The sequence below is a fragment of the Strix uralensis genome, chromosome Z (genome assembly GCF_047716275.1).
Source record: "Strix uralensis isolate ZFMK-TIS-50842 chromosome Z, bStrUra1, whole genome shotgun sequence".
Lineage (NCBI taxonomy): Eukaryota > Metazoa > Chordata > Aves > Strigiformes > Strigidae > Strix > Strix uralensis.
Window position 1 is genome coordinate 185,039 of NC_134012.1, and position 22,322 is coordinate 207,360.

Here is a 22,322-nt window from a genome sequence, read left to right on the forward strand (position 1 = left end):
AGCAGGCAGAGCTTCTGCTCACCATCAAACCAGGCAGCCGTGGGAGTCCCCTGCTCCCGTCGGACCCCCCCAAGGACAATGCGTGGGTCCTGCCTCGTCTCCTGCGCTGGCCCAGCCGTGACGGTGCTGCCCGGCTGTGGTTTGCGCTCGCTATGGCAGTGGCCGTGGGCAGCGTTTCCACAGCCCGGGCTGCAAGCCGTCCGGTGGCAGCCCAAGGAAAGCCACAGCCGCGGCCCCCCTGCTCCCGGCCAGCCTGCCCGGCGGCACCTGCCCCAGCCAGCGTCACCAGCCTCCACCCACCAGCCACTGTCCCCGTGCACCTCACGCAGGGCAGCCTGCTCACAGCGCAGAAACGCGGGGTCTCTCCAGCCTCGCCTGCACTCTCCTTGTCCAGGATGTGCTCTCAATGAAGGCGACCCCACAAAGCTGAGCAAAGCGTTACTAAACCTCTCCCCATTTCCAGCAAAGCATCTTTCTCCACCGCTGCTGGACTTCTCCTTTCAGCCTTTCCTGCTGTCTCCCAGGGACCGACCCCCCTCCTCACACCCCCTCCGTGGTGCAGACAGGGACGAGAGTGCTTGGCCGGGGACTCTGAGTCCCCCCGCTACCCACATCCTGCTGCCGTTCACCTCTGGCAAGAGCAGCCCTGTCCTGCTCCTGTGGGGGCTGCCCAGGGCGGGGGGCATCTCTCTGGCCCCCAGGTGGGATCCCTGGTCCCACTCCCCCACTGCCACCTCCCCGCCTTGGCACCTCTTTCCACATAGCCAAGATCTCCACCGTGTTACCAGGAAGGCAAAGAGCTGCTTTCCACGGCGCAGCAGCTAATAGTGAGGCACAGTGCGATGAGTCATTCTCCCCTTTGGATTAAATTAGCACTCATTTTCCCTGAATCGGGGGTGCTGCTCTCAGATGTGGTCAGAACAGCCTCTGCTGCACACAGTGTGATGTCAAGAGAGACAATTAACATCCTCAGCTCTGCTGCAAGTGGCTCCAAATCATGAAAAAGAGCATCACTTCTCACTTGGTTGGTTGGTCAACCACCTCTGCTTTCTACTCTGCTCGCCTCGACATACAGAATCAGCTTTATAACAGCAGTTAATTTTCTATCCAAAACCCCATGGCACTGTCAGGGCGACCCACGCCTGCCCCCTCCTTGTGCCCCATATCAACCATCTGAAGCACAGTAGCAACAAGATAGAATTAGATCAAAGTGGATAAACTAATTACGTATCTCAGAATGGAGCTTCATACCCATCTGAGTCAGAGCTGCTGGCTCTGATATGCAGAAGACCAGATCCTAATGAGAATTTAGAAAAACCACAAAAAGTGGTTTCAGGCAGATGAACTCCCTGGGCAAATTCACTCTACTGAGGACTTGAGAACAAGGCCCTGGTCAGTCAGAGGCTTCCCAAGTTCAGCGCGGCAAGGTGCCGAGTCCTGCACCTGGGAAGCAGCAACCAGGACATGCTGGGGCTGCCCTGAGGGAAAACAGCAGAAAGGACCTGAGGGTCCTGGCAGACACGGGGGTGACCGTGAGCTGCAGCGGCTGATGGTGTCCTGGGGGCAGCAGGAGGATCATCCCTCCTTCTGCTCAGCACAGGCCACTGCTCTGGGCCCCCCAGCACAAGAGGCACGGACACACCAGGCAGAGTGAGGTGCTGAAGGGGCTGGAGCTTCTGTGAGGAAAGTCTGAGCTGGGATGGCTCCGCAGGCGGCAAGGACGGCTCGGCCCAGGGATCTCATCCCTGTCTACAAACTCCTGAAGGGAAGGATGAGCCAGGCTCTTCCCAGGGGTGCCACCGCTGGCACCAGAGGCCACGGGCAGGCACAGAAACACGGGCAGGTCCCTCTGAAGATCAGGAAACACCCCGTCAGGCTGCAGGTGACCAGGTGCCGGCACAGGCTGCGAGCATTCAGAAATCATCTGGACACGGCCCTGCGCAAGGAGGGGGACTGGGCTAGGTGACTCCAGAGGTGCCTTCCAACCTCAACCACTCTGCATAAAATGATGAAAACATTCCTATTTATTATCTGCAGCCTGTAACTCCCAGAGCATTAATCATCCCCCACCCGGAAAAGCAGATGTTTGTGTCACTCCAAACGAGACCTGTGAGTAGTGGGTCACTGAGGTGAGTAAGGAGTTACCCTTAAATCCCAGAATGATGTACTAAACCCAAACTACTATCCAAAGCAAAGACACCTCAAAGAGAAGACTGCTCTTGACATCCCATGCTCCTGTTTCACATAAGCATTTTGTCTTGGAGGTGATCCTCAGCTTTTCATAAGCCCCAGATTCCTACAACCTTGCTTAACCAACACTGCAGTGAGGCTTACAGCCCAGGACTAGGGTGAAAATGCAGAGAAACTAGCCCAGAAGTCTCTCTCCCAAGGACTGGGAACCCACAGCTCTGGATTCAAACTCATCACCCTTTCTGAAGATGACACCAGCTCCCAGTCAGCAGAATTCTCCCTCCTCCAGACAAGCAGCCAGGCCAGGAGAAGTGGCAGGAAGATTTTATTCATGTTGCATCTTTATACTTTCTGAACACAGAATTACACTGAAACTGTGGAGAAACAAGCAGACACAGAGCCCAAAAGTTGTGTGTAAGTAACGCTTTGCTTAGTCTCTCTCTGCCTATGCTTTCTACCCTGCGTGTGTGAAAGAGGCAAAACAGGCCACCAGCCAGCAGGTCGCTGCCAGAACCAACCAGAGTCGCCAGTGGAGGCCCCGTAGCTTCCAACCGTCTTCTCTGGCTCTGGCACAACCTGCATGTCTCTCTCCTCACACAGACAGGGAATTTTTACACAAATAGAAAAAAGAAGCAGTTTAGTGAGGTAAACATCTGTTCCAGTTCAGCCTCGAGAGAGGGTTTCAGCAGGGTCCAGCAGCAGTGCAACAGAAAAAAGCAGCCGGACGAGGCTCTGTGTGCAGAACAGCATCTGAGACAGGAACTGTTCCGCCCCTGCTTGGGCCCCTGAGACATTTTAGTTCATTTTCTTGCGCTTCTGCTGGTTCCCTGATGCCTTCTGCACAGGCAAGGGGAGGGAGAGAGTGCCCAGCTTGTGGTTGTGATCGTTCTCAAGTCCCAGCAGCCCCTTCACCTTGGAGATCTTCAAGCGCATGGCCCTGGCGATGTCTGTCATCCTGGAAAACACCAGAGAGACTCTGTCCGTGCGGCGCACGAGCCTCCCGTACCGGGACCCTGCACCGAGGACCAGCAGCCTCTTGCCTCAGGGGAGAAGCCGGGAGGCAGCAGCGCAGAACTCTGCATCTCAGGGATACCATGGAGACAGGAGTTGGAAGGATTCAATGACTACAAGGTCATACACAGCCTTTGTGGGGAGGCCAGAATGCTGCTGAGCTGCGCGCCACCACCTCGGAGAGCATTACAAACCCATGCTGCCCTACTCCATGGCCGGCTGACTGCAGAAAAAATAATGTTGCTCTCCACTTCCCTACGAAGAGGAGAATAGGCATCATTTATGGTCAGCTGCTGCTGCTGGCAGCCCACGGCTGCTTCCCAGTGCACTCATCTCCCATGTGCAGTATGATGAATGAGACCAGAACACCCCCTCTTAGCCACCAAAATTCAGCATCCTGAGCTGTAAGAAGAGGGGCCTGGCTGAGATCTGTAGTGGGAAGAGCTTGGGCAGGATGGTGCAAGTCACAGCACGCCTGGAGGCTCATCAAACAGAGGGAACAAAGCGCATCCAAAGGGAAGCTGGCAGGGAAACAGGTGTCCCGACTTCAGGAAGGGTCCCAAGGACACACAGCTCCCAGAAATCTCCCAGCTGACTTTATTATCTTTGAAATACAAACAGATTCAGTTGGGAAGGGTTCTTTAGTCAAGCCTCCCACTCCAAGCAAGGATCACCCTGTCAGGTGGCTCAGGGCTATGTGTCCCTCCCCAGTTCTTCCAGCAGGTCCCAGCCTCCTCCACCCTTCTCTCATCCTGTGCCCCGTGTTCCCAGCTACAGTACAGCAGTTAAGAACAAAACCTCAGCGTCAGCTGTGAAAACCAACATGGATTCCTTAAAAAGCTTAGTTCGAAAAAGAAAAAAAAGAAAGAAAAAATGGCTGGAAACTAACAGCAAACACTGCTGCTAAATCCACTACCACCCATCAATGAATGAAGAGCATAATCGGAGGCAAAATCAGAAGTAATTGCATCAGGGCTAATTAGGGAACTTGCCAAACTAAGTGACTAAGGGCTCCGATAACTTCCAGTCATCACCAGACCTTCCCATGACACCCCTCAGCCAGAAATCCCGGGACAGCCATGCCGTTCCTCCTGCTGCAGCACAGGGGTTGTGTCCCTCTGCAGCTCCCACCCAGCCCCGCAACCACGGACCATTCCAGGTGGGAAGGACCGACGTGACCGAGTCAGGAAGCGCATGTCCTCGACGTCACCATCCCCCCGCACAGGACAGGGTGGGAGAGACACTAACGAGGGTATCTGACCTAAGGGGGCCCCGCGCCCTTCCAGACAGCGATCACCAGCCGCCAGCGGAGCCCGTGTCTGCGCACTGGCTGAGCAGTTCCCATCAATTCCCCATTTATCCCAGCGCGCCCGGAGCGGGGGTAAGAGCTCCCGGAGCCGGAGGACTGGCAGCAGGCTCCAGCTGACACCTTCTGGGAAAAGCAGGTCTTGCAGCTACAGCAGGGGCAGACACTCCTGTATTCCTCCCTGGAAAATTAGTCTAGGGAACAACTGCCCCCAAAGCTAACACAGCAAGGGTTCATTGCCCCGAAGCTTATTCTGTGAGCTGTTTTCTACCTGTTCCCCTTCACCAACCTTGATTTGGCACATCCTTATTTCAAATACTATCGCCAGCAGTTCTGCATACAGCCTCTCCCCTTCGCTGAGAAGTCCCCAAGTTCATCAGTATTTCAGAAACAACCTCCTCAGTGCCAAGCATGGAGCGGGTAAATTTTAGGGGCCTGGGGATTCCTCCATGTAAACACCAACTACCTGCTCACAGTGTGATTGTGAGGAAAAAAAAACCTGTTTCTGGTTTTCCTGTTGCAGTCAGCTGCAAACCTGCACTTGCAGACAGACTGGTTGTGAGAGACGAGAAACCAGGCCTGCAAGAAACTTAAGAAAAGCAGCCTGAGAAAGCAAAAGTTGAGGCTGATCGAAGAAATGCCTCAAACACTCGCAAGACAAAACTATAAGTCCCAGGGTGCATTCTGTGGAGGTCAAAGCTGATCAGGCTGCCTGAATAACACAAGATGCAGCTGGAGGAGGGAGCCCTGTGAAGACAGGACGGCTCTGCTCTGGTGCACCTGGACAAATTTCAAGGGCCATCTGTCCGGTGAATGACCTTTGCTTCATTATCCACGAAATGCATATTAAAGTTAACACCCCTCAATACGCTAACGAGGGCTAACATGACCATGCTAATTACATCATCCCATGAAACACCTCACCCCTCCCTATACGTGGGACACGTAGGTATGCGGGTCGACCTAGGGGACGGACCCAAGGAAAGTGGGTATAAATCAAGGGGGGATGGGGGAGAAAGGGGGGGCCCTGGAGAGTGCAACGAAGCGAAGACAGATGCAAGTGAAAAAGACGGCTGCCTCCTGGAACCCTCGCCAGCGGGGTCAGCGCAGAAACCCAGACCGGTGTCCTGTATTTCCTCATTCCCTCTATCTCCCTCTTTTCCCTTTCCCATTAAGAAATGTAAGGCATATTGTATTGCTTGCCACAACTTGCTATATACTTAGCCAATTATCGTGTGTTCAATTAGTACATTGTGGGTAGTTAATAAATGCTTGGACTTTTGTTGTCTGCTCCATTGGGGATTTGTGAATCTGAGTCACTTGTCTCCCTCATCTGAGCGGGACGTGTCACTGGTGCCTAACAGGGACTGGAACCCCGCAGAAAGAGGGGGCACAGAGGACAGGAAGGTGAAGAGTGATGGGATTTGTCAGCCAAGTAACAGAGCAGGAGGGCAGCGGGCAGGAATCTGCGCTGGATGGCCGCTGCGGCGCCACCTGCCCCCGCTTCCCTCCCTGCAGAGCAGCTGAAGAGCCTCTCCATGCACCCTCTTCGCGGCAAGTGCCCTTTCCAAGTCTGAGACACACATCCACCCTCCTTTCCCAGCACCAGGGCTTCGAATTGAAGCTTTAACACACTCATGAAAGAGAGTCCGATCACAGCAGAAGGGAGGGGCTGTCAGGGGTTACTGCGCCACACCAGAGTGCTCTGCTCTCTGCAGGGGGGTCACCGCAGATCTCCATAGCGTGAACAGACACCACTCACCTGCTCTCCTGGAGCTTCATGTCGTTCTGCAGGACGGTGAGGTCTGTTTGGAAGTTGTTGATGTGCAGAGCCAACGCAATGACGTAGGCTGTGATTTTAGTCTTCATCGATGCAGAGATTAAATTCTGGACACTACATGGCAAAAGGGAGAGCACATGAGACGTGGAGTGTGTGTACACCCAAAACACAACCCCCGTGAGGTGCAGACACAACTGGAGCCCAGTTCGACATGACTGATTTTTCCTAGACACCAAAAAGAGCTCAAAGCACCACAGGCCTCTGAACACAGGGGGCCAACAGGCTCCTTTGTCCTCCTCACATGCCCGTTTCTGTTCACAAGTGTAGCCCCCTGAGGTTATTTATTGCTACAAAGCCTTGACAAAACCAGGAACTCACGGCAGTTCTGTCGCTTTGGCACGCTGGTGCTTTGTGCAAGGAAAGCACAGGGAAGCTGTTTTGAGGGCATTTGGAGGTGCTAGTGGCACCTCAAATACACAACCCACAGACCTGGCAATCCTCTGGGCACATCTGACTGCTCGTCACTGGTTTGGGCCCTCAGACAGAAGCTGGCCCATTTGGATTCTGCGCTCAGGTCAGGTTCACAGCAGCAGCGCACAATCAGCATTACGCCCCTTCCAGGCTGCGGGTTCCCCCAGCGTGGGGACGGCGCTGCGGCAAGAGCGAGGACACTGTTCACTCTTGCCTGTAGTTTGGTGCCTCCGCTCAACAGCAATGTTCCTCCAGATTTGCAGTGGTTTAGTTGTAAGTGGCAACTTCCTGAAGGCTGCAGCCAAGGGCCATCTGGTCAAGGGCCTCTGCCTGTGGCCCGAGGCCATCCCCACAGCGCTGGCCACCAGGCAGCTGGCTCCGACCCTGTGGGACGCCCGGGCCCTGCCCAGCCATGGGAGCTGCCTCTCCTGGCTGGCCCTGCCTCACCTCACCACAGCCCATCACTGCGGGCAGGGCGCGGGCTAAGCCCAGGCACAGCAAGGTGCGGGCCTCAGCGCAGGGTGAGCTCACCACTGCGAACCTTTACAGACTTTTGTCTGTGTAGGTTTCAGCGGAGAATCCAAGTAAGTCACGGCCAGGTTCTTTAAGAGCCCCCGTTAGCTGATTAAAGTACGTGGGTGTAAAAAAAGCGCCTTTATTTGGCCACTGCACTACCCCTGTCCTGGCGTGCTCTGGGACGGCGGAAGAGCGGGCGCATCCCTCGGACCCCTGCCCCTGCCGGTCAGCCAGCACCCATCCTGCCCCCAGGCCCAGAAACATCAGGCAGCTGCCTGCACACCCTGCCTGGTCACACAGGATGAATCCGCAGGCGCAGGCCTGCTCTGCACAACCACCCAGCTTCTCCCACCACATGTTAGACCTGCGCTGTCTAAAATGGACCGTCACCTGAAGGGAAGCTGCTACAAGTATATTTGAAATTGCTAATGTACAGGGACCTGTAAAATAAGACATTTAGTTTTAATGTTAGACATCACTTACATTTTACTAGCTTTTATTTTTTCCTGTATTTTACTGTAATGTATATAATTTCATTTATACTTTTTCCTAACTGCCCTCTGTACTCATTACCCAGTTACCCACTTGTAAGATGTTTTGAAACCTTTAACTCCTTGCCTGGTAAAGATAAGACAGACCTTAGACAGTCTGAAAAACTCCCTGAGTACATCCCTAATAGCAGGAACCTAAAGAAACAAGGGCCTAAGGAGACGCCAGTGTCAAGAGAAGTGCTGAGAGCTGGAACAAACAGGAGCTGAAGGACGGACGAAGTAACTCTCTGACCAGAGATGGACAGTAGAGACCTAAGTTTCACTGAGGGACAGTGTGAGAAAGGCTGTGGGGACCCCTAAGGAGGGGAGAAGACCCTCACTCTATTTTTACTACGCATGCTCAGGCTATGTAAATGATTCTAAGAACCCATTAGCATAAGACTGCCTTTTCTAAGAAATCTGATGCATATGTATGCTTTCTGTGTGTATTAGTCAGAGAGTTTTGTTAGAAAGGGCGGCACTTGTGGTGGAGCGACCCCCAGTGCTGCCCAGCACTGCCAATAAAGAATCCCTGCTGAACAGTTATACTCATTCCTGACTGTTGAGTGAAGCTCTTTGTTTCAACCAGCCACCCCGCAGCAATCTACCAGGCTGGGGTGCAAAGCAAGAGAAGCTCCTGCTGCCTTCCATTTTGGCAGGAGATTTCCTGATAATGTGTCCGTGGCCCTTCAAGCTGAACTCTGCCACATCTCTGCCTCAAGAACGTCAAAGCACACACAGTTCCTTACCTGCCATTGTTGTAGGTCAGTGAAGTGAAATTCTTCATGAGTTTCCTGCTAATGATGTGTGGGCATTCAGGACCCATTGGATCTAGGACAGAGAGGGGTTTGCAGTGGAAATGAGAAACACCTTCTTCCTTGTACTGCCAACCTCCAGCCATCACAATACCACATTTATTACCACGACATTTATCGCCTCTTCCCAGGAACACAGAGAACCTAGAAGGAGCCTGGGCACTTGATTTCTGGGTCTCATAATTTTTCAGGTCTGAGAGAGGCTCCTAACAGCTTTGATTTTCTTTACAAAGGCGATCTCCCACTTCAGTACTACACAATCCATAATGCGTGCATGTGCGCCTATGCAGGTATTTAAGATTCCTGCCTTTTAATAGATGGTCCTGTCAGAAAATATTATTAAAACTGAAACCACACTACCAAATTCCTACTAGCATCAAGACTAGCCACTTCCACACCCTCCCTGACTGCGGTCTCTCCAGCAATGCAGGATATTTCCAGCCAGGCTTGCCCTTCCCTCCTCCACCACCACCTGTCATTGGAAAGGCTGACAATGGCATTTTCAGCACTGACAAGGAGACTCAGATACACAGGTTCTACGGAAGGTGGCAAGTCCTGAAAATCTCAACCAAAGTATTTTTTGCCGTGCTTTTGAGAACAGCAGTTCCCGACATTTTGAAAGCAAGAGCCTGAATACAGCAGAGGTATGATCACTGTGACCCACACCTTGAACTAATAAGCCAAGGGTGATGAAAACATTCTCAAAAGCACGAGAGGAGATACAAAGGATGTATCGTGTACTGTGTGTCTCTTGCACCTGGAATACGGAGCCTGGATGAGGGAGAGAGCCGACAGTTGCCAGCCTCTTGGCTTAGGACTAAAGTGTGAAAATACAAAACATGTTTGTAAATGAAGAGCTATCAATAAACTAGAAAGAATCTCAAGATTTCCAATCTAAGCTACCCTGTCTCCTACCAAGAGGATCTCACGGTGCCATCCTGATGCACAGCAGTTACGAAGGGATGGAAAAGGCTTGGACATACACCTCCCAGCAGACACAGATCTAACAATCCTCAACAACACATTGACCCTCAACCTTGGCACAAAACAGGCCAAAAGCAAGTGCTGCAGCTGTTTGACCACACAGCTCTTTCTGGGCAGCTTTACCCTTTTCTACTGCAGTCAGGCAGCTTAAAAGTGGAGGAGCTGAAAAGTCTCTTACACTTCTTCTTGATCACTTTCAGGTAGCTGAACTTAATAAGGGTGTCCAGGAACCAGAGGCATCGGGCTTTGTGATCTCTGCTCTTCTCATCAGTGGGCAGGAACTTCAGCTCCTCTAAAACAAAGGAGCAATGGCTGAAGGAGAGAGAGGGGAGGACGAGGAATGAGTTTCCATCACCAGGAGGACAGGACACACCTCTAAGTTCAGCACTCAGCTGTTCAGAAGAGCTCCCTGGACACTGGTGGACGACAGCCCAGGAGGCTGCTGAGCACCTCCCTGTCAGCGCCCACCCCCTTCAGCCACCCCTTTCCAGCGAGCAGCTGCTAAGAAGGTCCCTGCACTGCAGAAGCTGCGGGCCCTGGGCACAGCACACGGATGCTGCTGCTTCAGTGGAGGCAGACAGGAGGCACCCAGGGTGAGGGGTGGTTTGTGCCTTCCTGCTGACTTCAGCTCCAGCACAAGGGCTGCAGAGCTCTGAGCGTGGGTCCATGCCAGCACGCCAAGCCGCAGCACCCCCGTGCAGTCAGCGCCTAGCACGGGTCCCGCGTGCTCAGCATGGCCACGGGCCCATCCTCCAGGCACCCACCTTCAGACCCCACTCTGGGTTTCTCCACACTCCTCCTCCGCCATCAGCTCCCCGCAGGAAACCTCCTTGCCCGTATGGGGCTGCACCCGCACTCCTCAGGGCAGCTGTTGCTCATCCACGTGTGGCTTAAGCACCCTCCCTCTGCTCTGGGGACAGCGGAGCTGGCAGCAGGAGCCATCCTGCCCCACATTAAAACTACAGCTTCACAGGGCCCACCTCGACTACAACAAGGCTGTTTGCAGCAGTGTTACCTTTTATCTTCCGTTTTCTTGGCAATTTCTTCTGCAGTGATGTTAACAAAGGCTGCGGCTGGTGCCTGCAACGCTTCATACTCTGCTGGTGACAGAACTGGAAGGATTTTAAGGAAAAGAACAAGCATGTCTCTGCTCTCCCTTCTGGTCTGAAGAGTCCACAGCAAGATGAGCTCCATTCACTCTCACTTCAGGAGGTGTGGGGCAGGGAGCAAAATTATAAGTGGGCAGGACATAATGACAGGACGTGGGAGCCGGCTGGTACCACAGGTCTCTGAAGAACTGTGGCTCAACCACAAGCCACTTCCCCTGCACAGCTGACCGTGTCACTGTCCCATCGAACTGCTGCACCCTGCTCTCCACAGGAAACAGGCAGGATATGGGACTTGCAGCCACCAAATCCTCAACACAGTATGTCCCAGCTCTCAGCTTTCAGCCTGCGAGGGGAGAAGGCTCGGCTCATTCACGCGCCCGCAGTGCTTGCTCCCATGCGACAGACGACTGACATTGAGGCTTGTGGGTGTGCGAAACCACTCTGCCACAAAAAAAGATACTGTCCTCGAACTTGTAAACATCTTCTGGTTTGTCAGCATCCTCATTACACAGTGGGAGGATGGTGGAGACATTCTGTACATCATCTTGGGCCACATCCTGGATCAAAGCTTTGGAGGGAAACAGGAAAGAAGAGAGTATACGGACCATGCAAACAAAACCACAAAGAACATGACCAGAGCCCAAATCCTTCCTTTAAACACAAGTCTACTCAGTGGTGGTTCTTGGGTCAACACCAGTTTAGTCACCAGTTTTAAAGCTTTAAAACTCCGGTTCAGTTTATCTCATGTAGGACAGCAGTAAGGAAAACGCTCAGCTCTTCCCTATTTCGTTTCGTTACTGCCCCATGCGGGTGCTGACTGCACAGAAAGTGTTCCAGCAGGCACAGAAAGGCCAAGAACTTCTGATATGCCTGCTACGTGTTCAGCATACTGGGTTCTAGACTGGTGTCACCACTTCTGCTGAGAACTTTCTGCTCCTTAAAATTTAGAAAAGCCACTCCAGACTAGAGAAAAATCTAGGAAAGAAGAGCACCAAGACAAACTGGTTGCTGGTGCTCCTGCACCTCTTGCCTGCAGGGGCGCAGGAGGTGGTTCTGGGTTCCCTTGGACCTGGCACAAAGCAGCTCTGAGAGCACAGTCAATACCCAACCTGGGACAGGTCTGTAGTTGTCCTGGTGTCGGCTGGGATTGAGCTAATGTTTTCTTCTTAGTAGCTAGAACAGCGCTGTGTTTTGGATTCATCATGGGATTTGGCATGAGAAGAATGCTGATAACACACTGATGGTTTCAGTGGTTGCTCAGAAATCCAGGACTTTCCAACTCCCCGTGTCCTGCCCATGTGCGGGTGCACACGAAGCTGGGGGGGAGCACGGCCAGAGCAGCGGGCCTGGATTGGCCGAGGGAATGTTCCAGATCATACAACGTCACGATCGGTGTGTAGAGGAGGGTGATCTGGGAAGCTCGCTCTTTCCCGGGATTGTGGTTTTGGGATTTTCTCTCCTCTGGTATTGCTAACTGGGAATGGGCTGGGCATCAGTGGGCAGGTGGTGAGCAACTGCACCGTGCATCACTCTTTCTATATGCTATTATTACTATTAAGATTGTAATTATTATTTTAATTTTATTGCAATTATGAAATTGTTTTTATCTCAACCTATGAGTCTCCCTTTACCCCTCCAAATTTTCCCCCATCCCCAGGGGCAGAGGAGGCGTGGTTTGGCTGCTGGCTGGGTTTAAACCACGACAACAGTCAACAGACATCTCTCCCATTCATAGCCAATGAAACTCAGAATCCCAGAAGTGCTGATGGAAAGAAGCCCTGGAGGTCTCCTGTGCAGCCTCCTGCTCAGAGTAGGACTGTCTATAGGACTAGATCAGGGCAGGCCTGGCTCTGTCCTGCCAAGGCCTGGAAACCCCCAAGGATGGTGACCCCGCACCGCTCTGTGGCCTGTCCCAGGGCTGCACCACCCTCCAAGGCAAGAAGGTTCCTCCCAGGGTCCAGGGACCACTGCAGCTTGTGCTGTTGGCCCTTGCCGGCACTGCCGAGGAGGGTGTGGCTCCGACTGCCCTTTGGCAGCTGCGGGCTGCCCTTAGATCCTCCCTGGCCTCCTCTCTGCCGGACTAACCAAGCCCCGCTCCCTCTGCCTCTCCTTGTCAGCTGTGTGCTCCAGGCCCTGCCCATTCCTGCTGCCCTGCCATGACTCCTCTGTCATTTCTCCACCTCTCTCTTGGTCAAGGCAGGGGAGCAGGGGGGTGGCACAGGCTGGACAACAGAATACAGATGCACCCAGCAGTGGGGTTATCAACTCTCCTTAAACATCACCTCAGCGTGATGCTTTGAGAATGAAGGTTCCCCACAGCAGGGACAGCTGAGGCCAGGGCAGACTCCCTTTGCTGCGGGCTCCTCCACAGCAGAAGCCCGAGGCCATCAGCCTGGCTCACAGCAGCACTTGGGTGGCACTCGGTGGGGCTGTGACCTGCTTTGGGGCACGTTTCCCACAGACATGCCACTGTGAAGCCAGGGTGCAGTTCCTCTTAATGAACATTCAGCGCCTCAGTTCAGACCAGGTGAATGTTCTGCCTTTACCCCCTTTTACCTCCCCCTGATGTCCAGGGACTCCTGGGAGAGCTCCCAGTCACGGGCAGGGAAGGACACTGGCACCACAGGGACCTGCCCTCACTCAGGCAACCCCCACACAAAGTCCAGCAGGACCAGATGAAGCAGTTCCTCTTCCACCAGAAAGATCTGCAAGTTCCTCCTCATGTGCCCTTCTCAGCTCTCAGACCAGCTGCTGCCTCTGTCAAAGAAAACCCCTTTCTTCTTCCTACCCTACTTGGCAAGGAACAGACAGAAAAAGGCACTTCTGGTTGCCTTCATTAAACCCCGAGACAGCGTTCTTACCTGCCACTCCCTTCGCATCTATAATGTCCGCTGCTGCTTTTGTCACAGCTGTGTTCAGAGTATCGCTGCCCACGGCATTCATGCGCCGGGAGTTCAGAGCTCGCTTCTGCTTGCTGGTGCCGAAGGCCTCAATGCACAAATCCATCTGTGCAAGAGAAATTAAATTAAAGCACCATGCTGAGCCAAAGACACCCTGCACTCAGCTAACCACCGCCTGCTCCACATCCATATTCTCTGAGAAAACGTCAAACATTTCACTGGGCATGACCCAACCATGCAACAAGCATTGATCTGCCAGGGGGCAGGAAGCAAGCCTAAAATAATTATGAAAATACTGCCAAGTTAGGCACTAATAACGCGCTGTCTCCTAGACGTCCAAGGCACAGGGAGTGCCGAGCCTGCACAGGCTTACCCTGTGTAAGCCAGACACCAGTGTCAGACAAGCACCATCTGCCACTGTTAGCTGGACAATCACAGCAGAATATGATATGGGGATTAACCTTACCTTCTCCCTGAAGGATCTGTTCTGATAATCCTTCATGTCGTCAGGTATTAAGTTATCTATAAAAGAACAAAAGTTAGTATGTTTGGCTCACAGCAGCCAGGACAGCACAGGTATTTGGTATCCCTTTAGCTCTAATCAATTACTGAAGGACTTGGCACATCACTTCAAGATCTCCTCCACAGGACTTTGTCAGTTAAAGAATACACTGAATACGAGAGTGTGTACCTAGAACAAAAAAGGAAAGGCCGGCCAATTTCTGCTATAAAGCCTACGAGTACGTATAGACTGTGGCAACACCCAGATCCTGCTGCACAGGGAAAAACATTCACTCCCAAAAGACTGAATTCTTTGGGTTATCCTCCTGCATTCAGTAACAAAAAGCAGTTCCTTTGAAGAAAAGATGTTTTGGTTTTCAGTGATCCAGTCCCTTGACCTGACAATCTCTAGGCTTCCCTCAGCATAACACATCTAGGCAAGGCTGCACTCACTCTGGACAGTGACAACGTTGTTACTGACTCCGTGTTCTGGGTTGGAATGTAGTGGGTTTTGGTAGCGGGGGAGGGGGCTACCCCTGTGAGAAGCTTCTGGAAGCTCCCCCAGCTCCAAGTCAGAGCCGCCTCTGGGCACGGCCGAGCCGATCAGTGATGGTGGCTGCACCTCTGCGATAACGTATTTGAGAAGGGGAACCTGGGAAGAGGAGTGGGAGTTGTGACGGAGACACCTCTGCAAACACCAAGGTCCGTGGAAGAAGTGGGGAGAGCTGTGCTGGAGCAGAGCCCCCTCAGCCCGTGGGGCGAGGGCAGGCTGTCCCTGTGCCCATGGAGGGCACCGGGGGGGGCAGATGCCCTCCCGCAGCCTGGGGAGGGCCCCACGCTGGAGCAGTTTGGGAGGAGCTGCAGCCTGTGGGAAGGACTCGTGTCAGAAGTTCATGGAGGGCTGTCTGCTGTGGGAGGGAGCCCACGCTGGAGCAGGGGAGGAGTGTGAGGAGTCCTCCCCTAAGGAGGAAGGAGCAGTGGGACTGACCACACCCCCCATCACACCCCCCATCCCGTGCCCCCCTGCAGGGGAGGAGAGAGACAAATAGGGAGCAAAGCTGAGCCTGGGAAGAAGGAAGGTGTTTTCAAGACTTGCTAATGCTTCTTCCTGTCCTGCTCTGTCTGTTAAGTGTTGTTGTTGTTAATGTTTGAATTCAATGGATGTTCTTTTTCTTCCCCTAATGAGTCTGTCTTTTGCCCATGACCATAATGGATGAGTCATCCCTCTCTGTCCTTATCTCAACTCCCGAGCATTTTGTTGTATTTTCTCCTCTCCACTCCTGAGGGGGAAGGGGTGAGTGAATGGCTGGGTGGTGCTCAGTTTCCCTCTGGGCTCAAACCATGACACTCCAGCACTTCCACCCTCTCACCTGTAAAGCTCTCTGCTTAACCTCCACCCTAAATTTCACCTTGCTTCCTTCTCCCTCTGTTTTTCACATCACACAGTGCCTTAGAAGGAGAGTGTAATGTATCCTCCCTCCTCCAGACTGAGGGGTGAGGCAGAAAAAAGGGAGGAAAGAGCAGCCAGGGAGACAACAGAGAACACCGCTGTCAGGAACCAGGCAGTCGGCAGCTGAACACACGCGCTGAGACTGGTGCTGGCGTGACATACAGCGTCTTCCTACCTGCCAGCAGGGGCTGCATGTTGAATATTTCAGCATTATAGACTTCCATCTGCCCAGAGTCCTTGTCTAACACACCAACAAAGTACCTGAGAAGAACAGGATCATGTGATTAGTGAAAGACAGTCCAACAGAAGCGACAGTTTGGAATATATGGTGCAGAGCCACGTGTATCCCCCATCCCCTGCCTCTAAAACAGGACAATTTCTCGCAGGTAAATTCCTTTTCATCCCACATTTCAGAAAGGGAAGCCCAAATGGTTTGAGCTGCTCCTCACCATGTCTCGTGACCCACCAGGGACTGGCTGAGGCTGATGAGGGTGTCACTGCACCAGTTTCTTACCCAGCCAGATCCTTTCTGACCAGTGCCTGGCCTTGCTCTGCTCTGTTACGCATCTTCCTAAAGCTCAGGACACACCTTCTGAAGACAGAACCCACCTGTACAACAGGCTGCCGGTTGCAGCTGGGGCAACAGTCTCTATGCAGCCGCTCTCAGATTTGCTGCTTGAGTACAGGGGGAGTCACAGCACCTCCCTGGCCACACAGGATCTCTGGGCAGCTCCTGCTGTCCCAGGAAGCCCAGATTCACTGACTTTCCACTCAGAATAACCTGGGCTGTTTGCTCAGAGGTGCTTTCTGCCTTGTTTTACCCACATTAGCAGTTGCCAGTGCACAGTTTTAGGCTGACAGCTGCCAAGAGCTATGGGAACGGATCCACTGGAAGAAATCCTCATGCACGCAGCTGAAGCAGATGTGGGAGGAAAGGGAAGAAGGATCGGGTGGGAAAGCTTGAAAGAAAAGCAAGAAATGACTTAATTGATTCTTGCCTGCATATTGGAGATCTTGAGGCATGTGCACACCGAATGCAAAACCAACACCTGAAGCCAAACATTTACCAGCAGTCAGCTTGCCTGTGTTCCTGTGGCTCAGGACCTCCCAGGGTGCAGGCAAGAACCACTTAAGCCCCTAAAATCATCTCTTAATCAGTGTTCAGAGAAAGAGCGCTAAATCTGCCTAGAAAAAAATACTGCATCAACACCTGTATCATATGTATTCATTAAACTAAATTTATGTCTCCAAACGCAAACAGCAAAAGCCTCTTGGTGCCTTTTTTCAGCGACAGCATCTTAAACTGAAGACTGTTATATCTGAATGCCTAGCTCTCCTGGTTTCACTTCTCAGAGAGAAGAACAAATATTAGTATTAGCATGTTTTGACGGATTATTTGCGGAGGTGAACACAGCTCCTTTTATAGAGCTACAGAATAGAATATTTCAGTTGGAAGGGACCTACAACAATCACGTAGTCCAACAGCCTGACCAATTCAGGGCTGACCAGAAGTTCAAGCATGTTATTAAGGGCAGTGACCAAATGCCTCTTCAACACCAAGAGGCCTGGGGCACTGACCCCCTCTCCAGGAAGGCTGTTCCAGGGGCTGACCATCCCGTCTGTGAAGAAATGCTTCCTAACGTCAACGTTATCCAGAACACACCAGGGCACTGACGTCTGAAAGCACCTCCTCTCCCTGACAGTTTTACACAACTCTGCTCTTCGCTCCCTCACCCCACCTGTACTTTTAACTAGTCAGACACGACCAGGTCAGTGCAGTCCAATTAGAGATGAGCTATGTGAGCAAACCTTGCGGGGCAGCTGGAGTGGCTCTACAGAGCAGAGGGCTTGGAACCAAGAGCCCAACACGCACACCACATGCACTTCAGTGCTGTGCAGGCCAGGAGGAGCCATCTCAGACACCGAAGCAGAAAAGAAATACCTTCCGGTATAACAAGGCAGGATTACTTCACATTGGCTCTCCACCCGTTTGGTGGTTCTCCTGTTAGAGAAGGAGAAATATCTCACCTACAGAATGCTAATTAGGAGGCCAGTGATACCTGCCCCAAGGCCACAAAGGTCACGCTCTTAAAGTGGGACAGGCAAAGGCTGGTGATTCCACCAGCACTTCCTCTTCCAGCGTGTGGCACAGACAGTTCACAGGCAGCACGGTGCTGCAGCCTGGGAGTCAGACAGTGATTAATGACCCAGGGGTTTCCTCGGCAGCAGAAGATGATCTTGGTCATTCCTTAATCTTACTTTCTTACAAACAAAGCTGTTGCTCCTAGGTTTCAGCTACATCAAATCATCTCCTCACCCCTTCCTTCACAAGATCGTTTCAGATACACCCTATTTGTACGTAACATCACAACTTCCAAAGGGACGTAGCATGCACAAACGATTCAGCTGACGGGTGCTGGAGCCTCCTGCCAAAATCCTCCTGGTTCAAATCACAGCCTCCGTGGGAACTTCTGAGCCAGCTCTGAGAAAGGCTATCGGGAACTTCGTGTCTGGGCAACTCCTCTGCTGCCACGTCCACATTCCTGCCCCCATTTTGCCAGCATCATACCTGCATAAGGCGTCAGATGCCATAACTCCACTGCTGAAGTTATCCCCCACATATGAAAGTCTTTCAGTTTCTGAGACCTGAAAAACAAAGAAAAATTACTGGAATACAGGGCTGTGAATAAGCTTCTCTGCCTCCGCTTTATTTTCCCTGGTGCCACAAAGCTCTAAATTCCCAGGTATTGGAAAATAGTCATGTGTAGGAAAACTTCACTTTGCTTATTTTGGGTACCTTTTGCATCAGGTCAAAATCTTTAAAAGACAGATATTTCCTGAAGCTGAAACTACCCAGGATATATACTTCTACCTCAGCTTTCACTGGGCCAGAAGATGAGGAACCACTGCAAAGAAATCATGGGAATAGTAATTTTCATTTACAGTTTATCAGTGTGGCAAACTTGGGTGTCACCGCAGCTAAAACGCATCGCTGTGTTGACTGCCCTACTTTAATCCAGAAGCAACAATTTGTGAAAGAAACCAGGTTTACTCACAAAGCCACTAGAGATGAGAGATCAGGCCTCTCTACCAGTCAATTTAAGATACTCCTTCCAATGCTTTAAGGTCCTTAACACAGCTGCTCAAAGCTTCTCTAGGCTTCCAGCCAGGACAAACCTTACAGATTTCAGACTGGGCCAAAGGCACGCGCTGGGGAGAGCCATGTTCCCCAAGTAAGGGGAACTCAGTTTGAAAATGTAATTTTCAGTGATCCATTTAAAGCTCTAGTACTGCCAAGTGACTGCAATTCACTGACTGAAAAAAAAAAAAAGAGCTAGCACTACCAGGAATGGCTCAACCTCCTAAATGTATTTTGAAATCTTTGTGTTTCTACTATATTGTAGTATATTTCCCCTCAGGATTTTAGCTGAAAAGTCATTTATTCCTTGAGTGAATCATGCATGTAAGCAGCTGTAAAACTTAGCAATGGCAGCAGAAAGCACCTTCTGACTTTAATCTTGGTTCTCTCTTCACTAAAAGAAACAGGAATCTCCTTATAATGTAATTTAACAACAAAAAGAAAAAAAAATTTTGATAAAGAATTCACTGTGTCAACACGACACAACGGATTCTGCGATCAAATGGACTTGACTAGTGGTTAAGAAACAGATTTTAACTTTTGAACATTATTTCCCTTCAGGTTATTAAAATAAATCATGAACACACACAGCTTCAGTACATCCACCTTTGCCTGAGAACACACAGCCATGTATCCATCAAAATTTTCCAAATAAGCACGTATTCAGTTCTGACGGAAAGGCTACTAACTCTCACATGTCACTCTCAATATCATTAATCAAAATGAGCCATTATTTTGGTTCCTTTCTGCTCCAAGGGTCAACCCTCAGCGTCAAGCCCAAGGGGGCACGGTCTGATCCTGACACGCTCTGCAGAGACCACAGTGCCCCAACACACGGCGTGGCTGCAGGACCTCCGCCCACTTCTCCAGAGTCCAGGGACACCCCCAGGTCCCTGCAGAGATGCAGGCAGCCCAGGCGAGGCGCCTGGCTTCTCAGGACAGGGTGAGGAAGGGCTCTCCCCTGCCCACCGCTCCCCTGACCGCCCCGTGCTCCCCTCTTCTGCTGCCCCCCATCTCGCCCAGCCCCATGGTGGCAGCCCATGTAAGAAGCAGAACTTCCTCCGAAATCCTAGAGGTTCTGTGAAATTTGGAAGACGGTTCTCTCTCTCACACAGGCTGGGGCTAAACTCTGACTATTTTTTTTTTAATTTGTTACAGAGCAAGGCTCCATGCAGGTTTTCCAAGCCCTGCTCGGCACACGGTAACGAAGGTGGCGGAGGAGCAGGGCAGTGGGCAGGAGTTGGAGAGGAACAGCCGCCTCCCCGAGACGGGACCACAGGGACCGCATGTCTGAGTGAGGCTTCCAGCTCCTACTCACAGGGGCTGCCATGACCACAGCCATAAGGGCAAAAAAGGGTGAAAAGTTGTCACTACCTGCTGTGGTGGGAATTACTTGTGTGTCCTCAGCAAGGGTCTGGGTGCTGCCCTCGCCCTGATCGCCAACGGCCTGGAGGCCTCCCAGTGCGCTGGTCCCTGCGGTCCTGCCCAGGCTGCACCGGACCAGCCCCAGTTACGCAGCGACCCGCGGGTGGGTGGATGGTGCCGGGGCGGCTCCCGCCTTCGCGGTCTGTTTCGGGGCAGCTGCAGCTCCCGCTGCCGCAGCCGCCCTGACCAGAGCCACCAGCGCTGCCTGTGCTCCGAGAGCAGCCTGGTGCCACCGTGCAGTAACCCTCCTGAACATGCCCAGGACAGATTACTGTATTTATCCAGGCCTGGGCGCTCAGGGCCCTTTTCCACGAATCAAGCACCCCACCAGCAGGTTTTTATGCTCTTTTTATACACAAAAATCAGAGGTTAGTGCTTTTCCAGACATGCCTATTAGATACTGATTGGTCAGTGATTAACGTACAATTATAACGCAGCTTATCTAATGCTGCTACTACTGCACGTGCTCAGGGGAAGGGTCTTCACCCACGCAGGGGGCTTTTTAACCTGGCGGTGTGGTTTTTAGTATTACAATGAAAGTGAGATGAGGAGCTAGGAAATTAAAATAGGATATAGAAATTAGGCACTCAAGAAATGAAGGTATAACTTAGTTTAGAGATAAAGATGGAAGACTTAGAGATCAGACTAGGGGCTAGAGGCCCATTAGTTAAAAGATAACTAAGATTGAATAGGATAATAGATCATAGTCGATGGGCCAGAGAGCAGAACAATATGGAAACCTTGATTAATGGAAGCTGTGAGGGAACGCTTCCTGATGGAATAGGAAGACAGCCCTAAAAACTGGTCAAAACCAAGCCTATGGTCCGGCCTGAGTCCAGGAGGCTACAGAGACTGCGGAAGGAACGGAGGTAAAAAGTTCAACAGAGAGGAAGAGGAGCTACTTCATCTCTGTGACCCCAGCCCATGACCACCGGGACACACTGTGCAGACGCGACTAGGAGGAGACCGGGGCGGAACATATGGAAAAGACTTTCAGGCTCATTATAATACGAAGCAGGAATAGGTCATGCATATGTATAGGCATATTATGAATATGTGATGCTTTGTAGCATAAAGCCAAGACAAGGTGCCCCGAGAGGGACGCACATTTGTGGTGGAGCGATCCCCCGTGCGCCTCAGCGCTGAATAAACATACCTATTTTATAACCTTATAGGTTGTGGAATCTGTTTCCGCAAGTCAAAAGCGGTTCACTTTCAGGTCACTCAAAAGTCAGTTTCATTGCCAAGTTAATTAATCGAACAGTCCATTTGCCAGGTTGTCAAATAACTCATCCTCAGCACAACCCCAGACATTGTCTTTATGGCCCAGGACGTTCTGCTTATATTCTAGGGTTCAGAGATCAAAGCTTATTCTTGATAAACGTCATGGCTAATCAGGGTCATCCTGACCACGTTTCAAAGTCTCGCTCGACCAAGCCTCAAGACCTCGCGACTGTCCCCATATGAGCGGTAACTCCGGCTACGGGCAGTTACTGACCGCGGCTACCACCAAACGCCCAGCCACGAGGGGCGGCTACAGGAACGCGCCTGCCGGGCGGGCCCTTACCAGGATCCTCCGGTGCTTCCTCCGGGGATGGGCCGCGTCCCTGTTCCGGTAGACGGCGAAGCGCAGGGAGCCGGGCCGCCGCAGCCTGCCGTTGGAGAACTGCACTGCAAGGCGGCGGGGAGAGCCCGTGAGCGCGGGCGGCAGCCCCGGGCCGCGGCAGCCCCGGTCCCCACCTCCCGGACCCCGGCCCCCTGACCCCAGCCCCCGGCCCGCAGCCCCCGGACCCCGGCCCCCACCTCACCCAGCACCGCCGACTGCTCCGCCTCGGGGTCGCCGCGGTAGCACCATGTGGCTGCGGCCGCCATGACACGGGCGCGGGGGCAGAACGGTCCCTCCCAGACAGGCCCCACCTCTCCGCCCGCCTCCCCGAGCGCTCCGCGGGCGGCCCCGGAGGCAGTGGCCTCACCGGCCGGCGGGGTGCGTCCCTCAGCTCCCCCCCGCCAATCACGGCCGTGCTTGTTGCCGAGTCTCGGGGAAGGGCGGGGGGGCGACGGCGGCGTCGCTCGTCAGTAATGAGCCCGCTGATTGGTTGGCGGCCGGGTGGGCGGGCCCGCGCCACCGCCCCGCCCGCCAGCGCCGAGTGGGCCGCTGCGCGATGGCGTCACTTCCGGCCGCCGGCGCGGCCGCC

General features: G+C 52.7%; 1 protein-coding gene across 2 annotated transcripts; it reads right to left on the minus strand.

Annotated features, from left to right (window-relative positions):
- Positions 1 to 2,498: 2,498 nt before the first annotated feature.
- POLR1E (RNA polymerase I subunit E) lies at positions 2,499 to 22,088 on the minus strand. 2 transcript variants are annotated; one of them, XM_074855901.1, is made up of 12 exons: positions 21,936 to 22,088; positions 21,695 to 21,798; positions 18,133 to 18,209; positions 15,739 to 15,824; positions 14,079 to 14,134; positions 13,574 to 13,718; positions 11,173 to 11,280; positions 10,619 to 10,715; positions 9,782 to 9,915; positions 8,554 to 8,635; positions 6,270 to 6,401; positions 2,499 to 3,145 (listed from the first exon to the last, which is right to left on the minus strand). In XM_074855901.1, exons 1-12 carry the CDS (start codon positions 21,997 to 21,999, stop codon positions 2,986 to 2,988), a joined length of 1,245 nt encoding a protein of 414 aa, XP_074712002.1. In that variant the 5' UTR covers positions 22,000 to 22,088; the 3' UTR covers positions 2,499 to 2,985. The 2 variants fall into 2 exon arrangements, with proteins under 2 accessions (XP_074712002.1, XP_074712003.1); XM_074855902.1 differs by having other exon boundaries at positions 21,931 to 21,946.
- Between the last annotated feature and the right edge of the window lie 234 nt (positions 22,089 to 22,322).

Coding starts and splice junctions, on each gene's coding strand:
- POLR1E (XM_074855901.1), bottom strand. CDS start 21,999: ATGGCGGCCGCAGCCACATGGTGCTACCGCGGCGACCCCGAGGCGGAG. Junction 18,210..21,694: donor GGAAGCACCGGAGGATCCTG/GTAAGGGCCCGC, acceptor TTTGTTTTTCAG/GTCTCAGAAACTGAAAGACT. Junction 10,716..11,172: donor TGTTTACAAGTTCGAGGACA/GTATCTTTTTTT, acceptor AAATCCTTCCAG/TTCTGTCACCAGCAGAGTAT.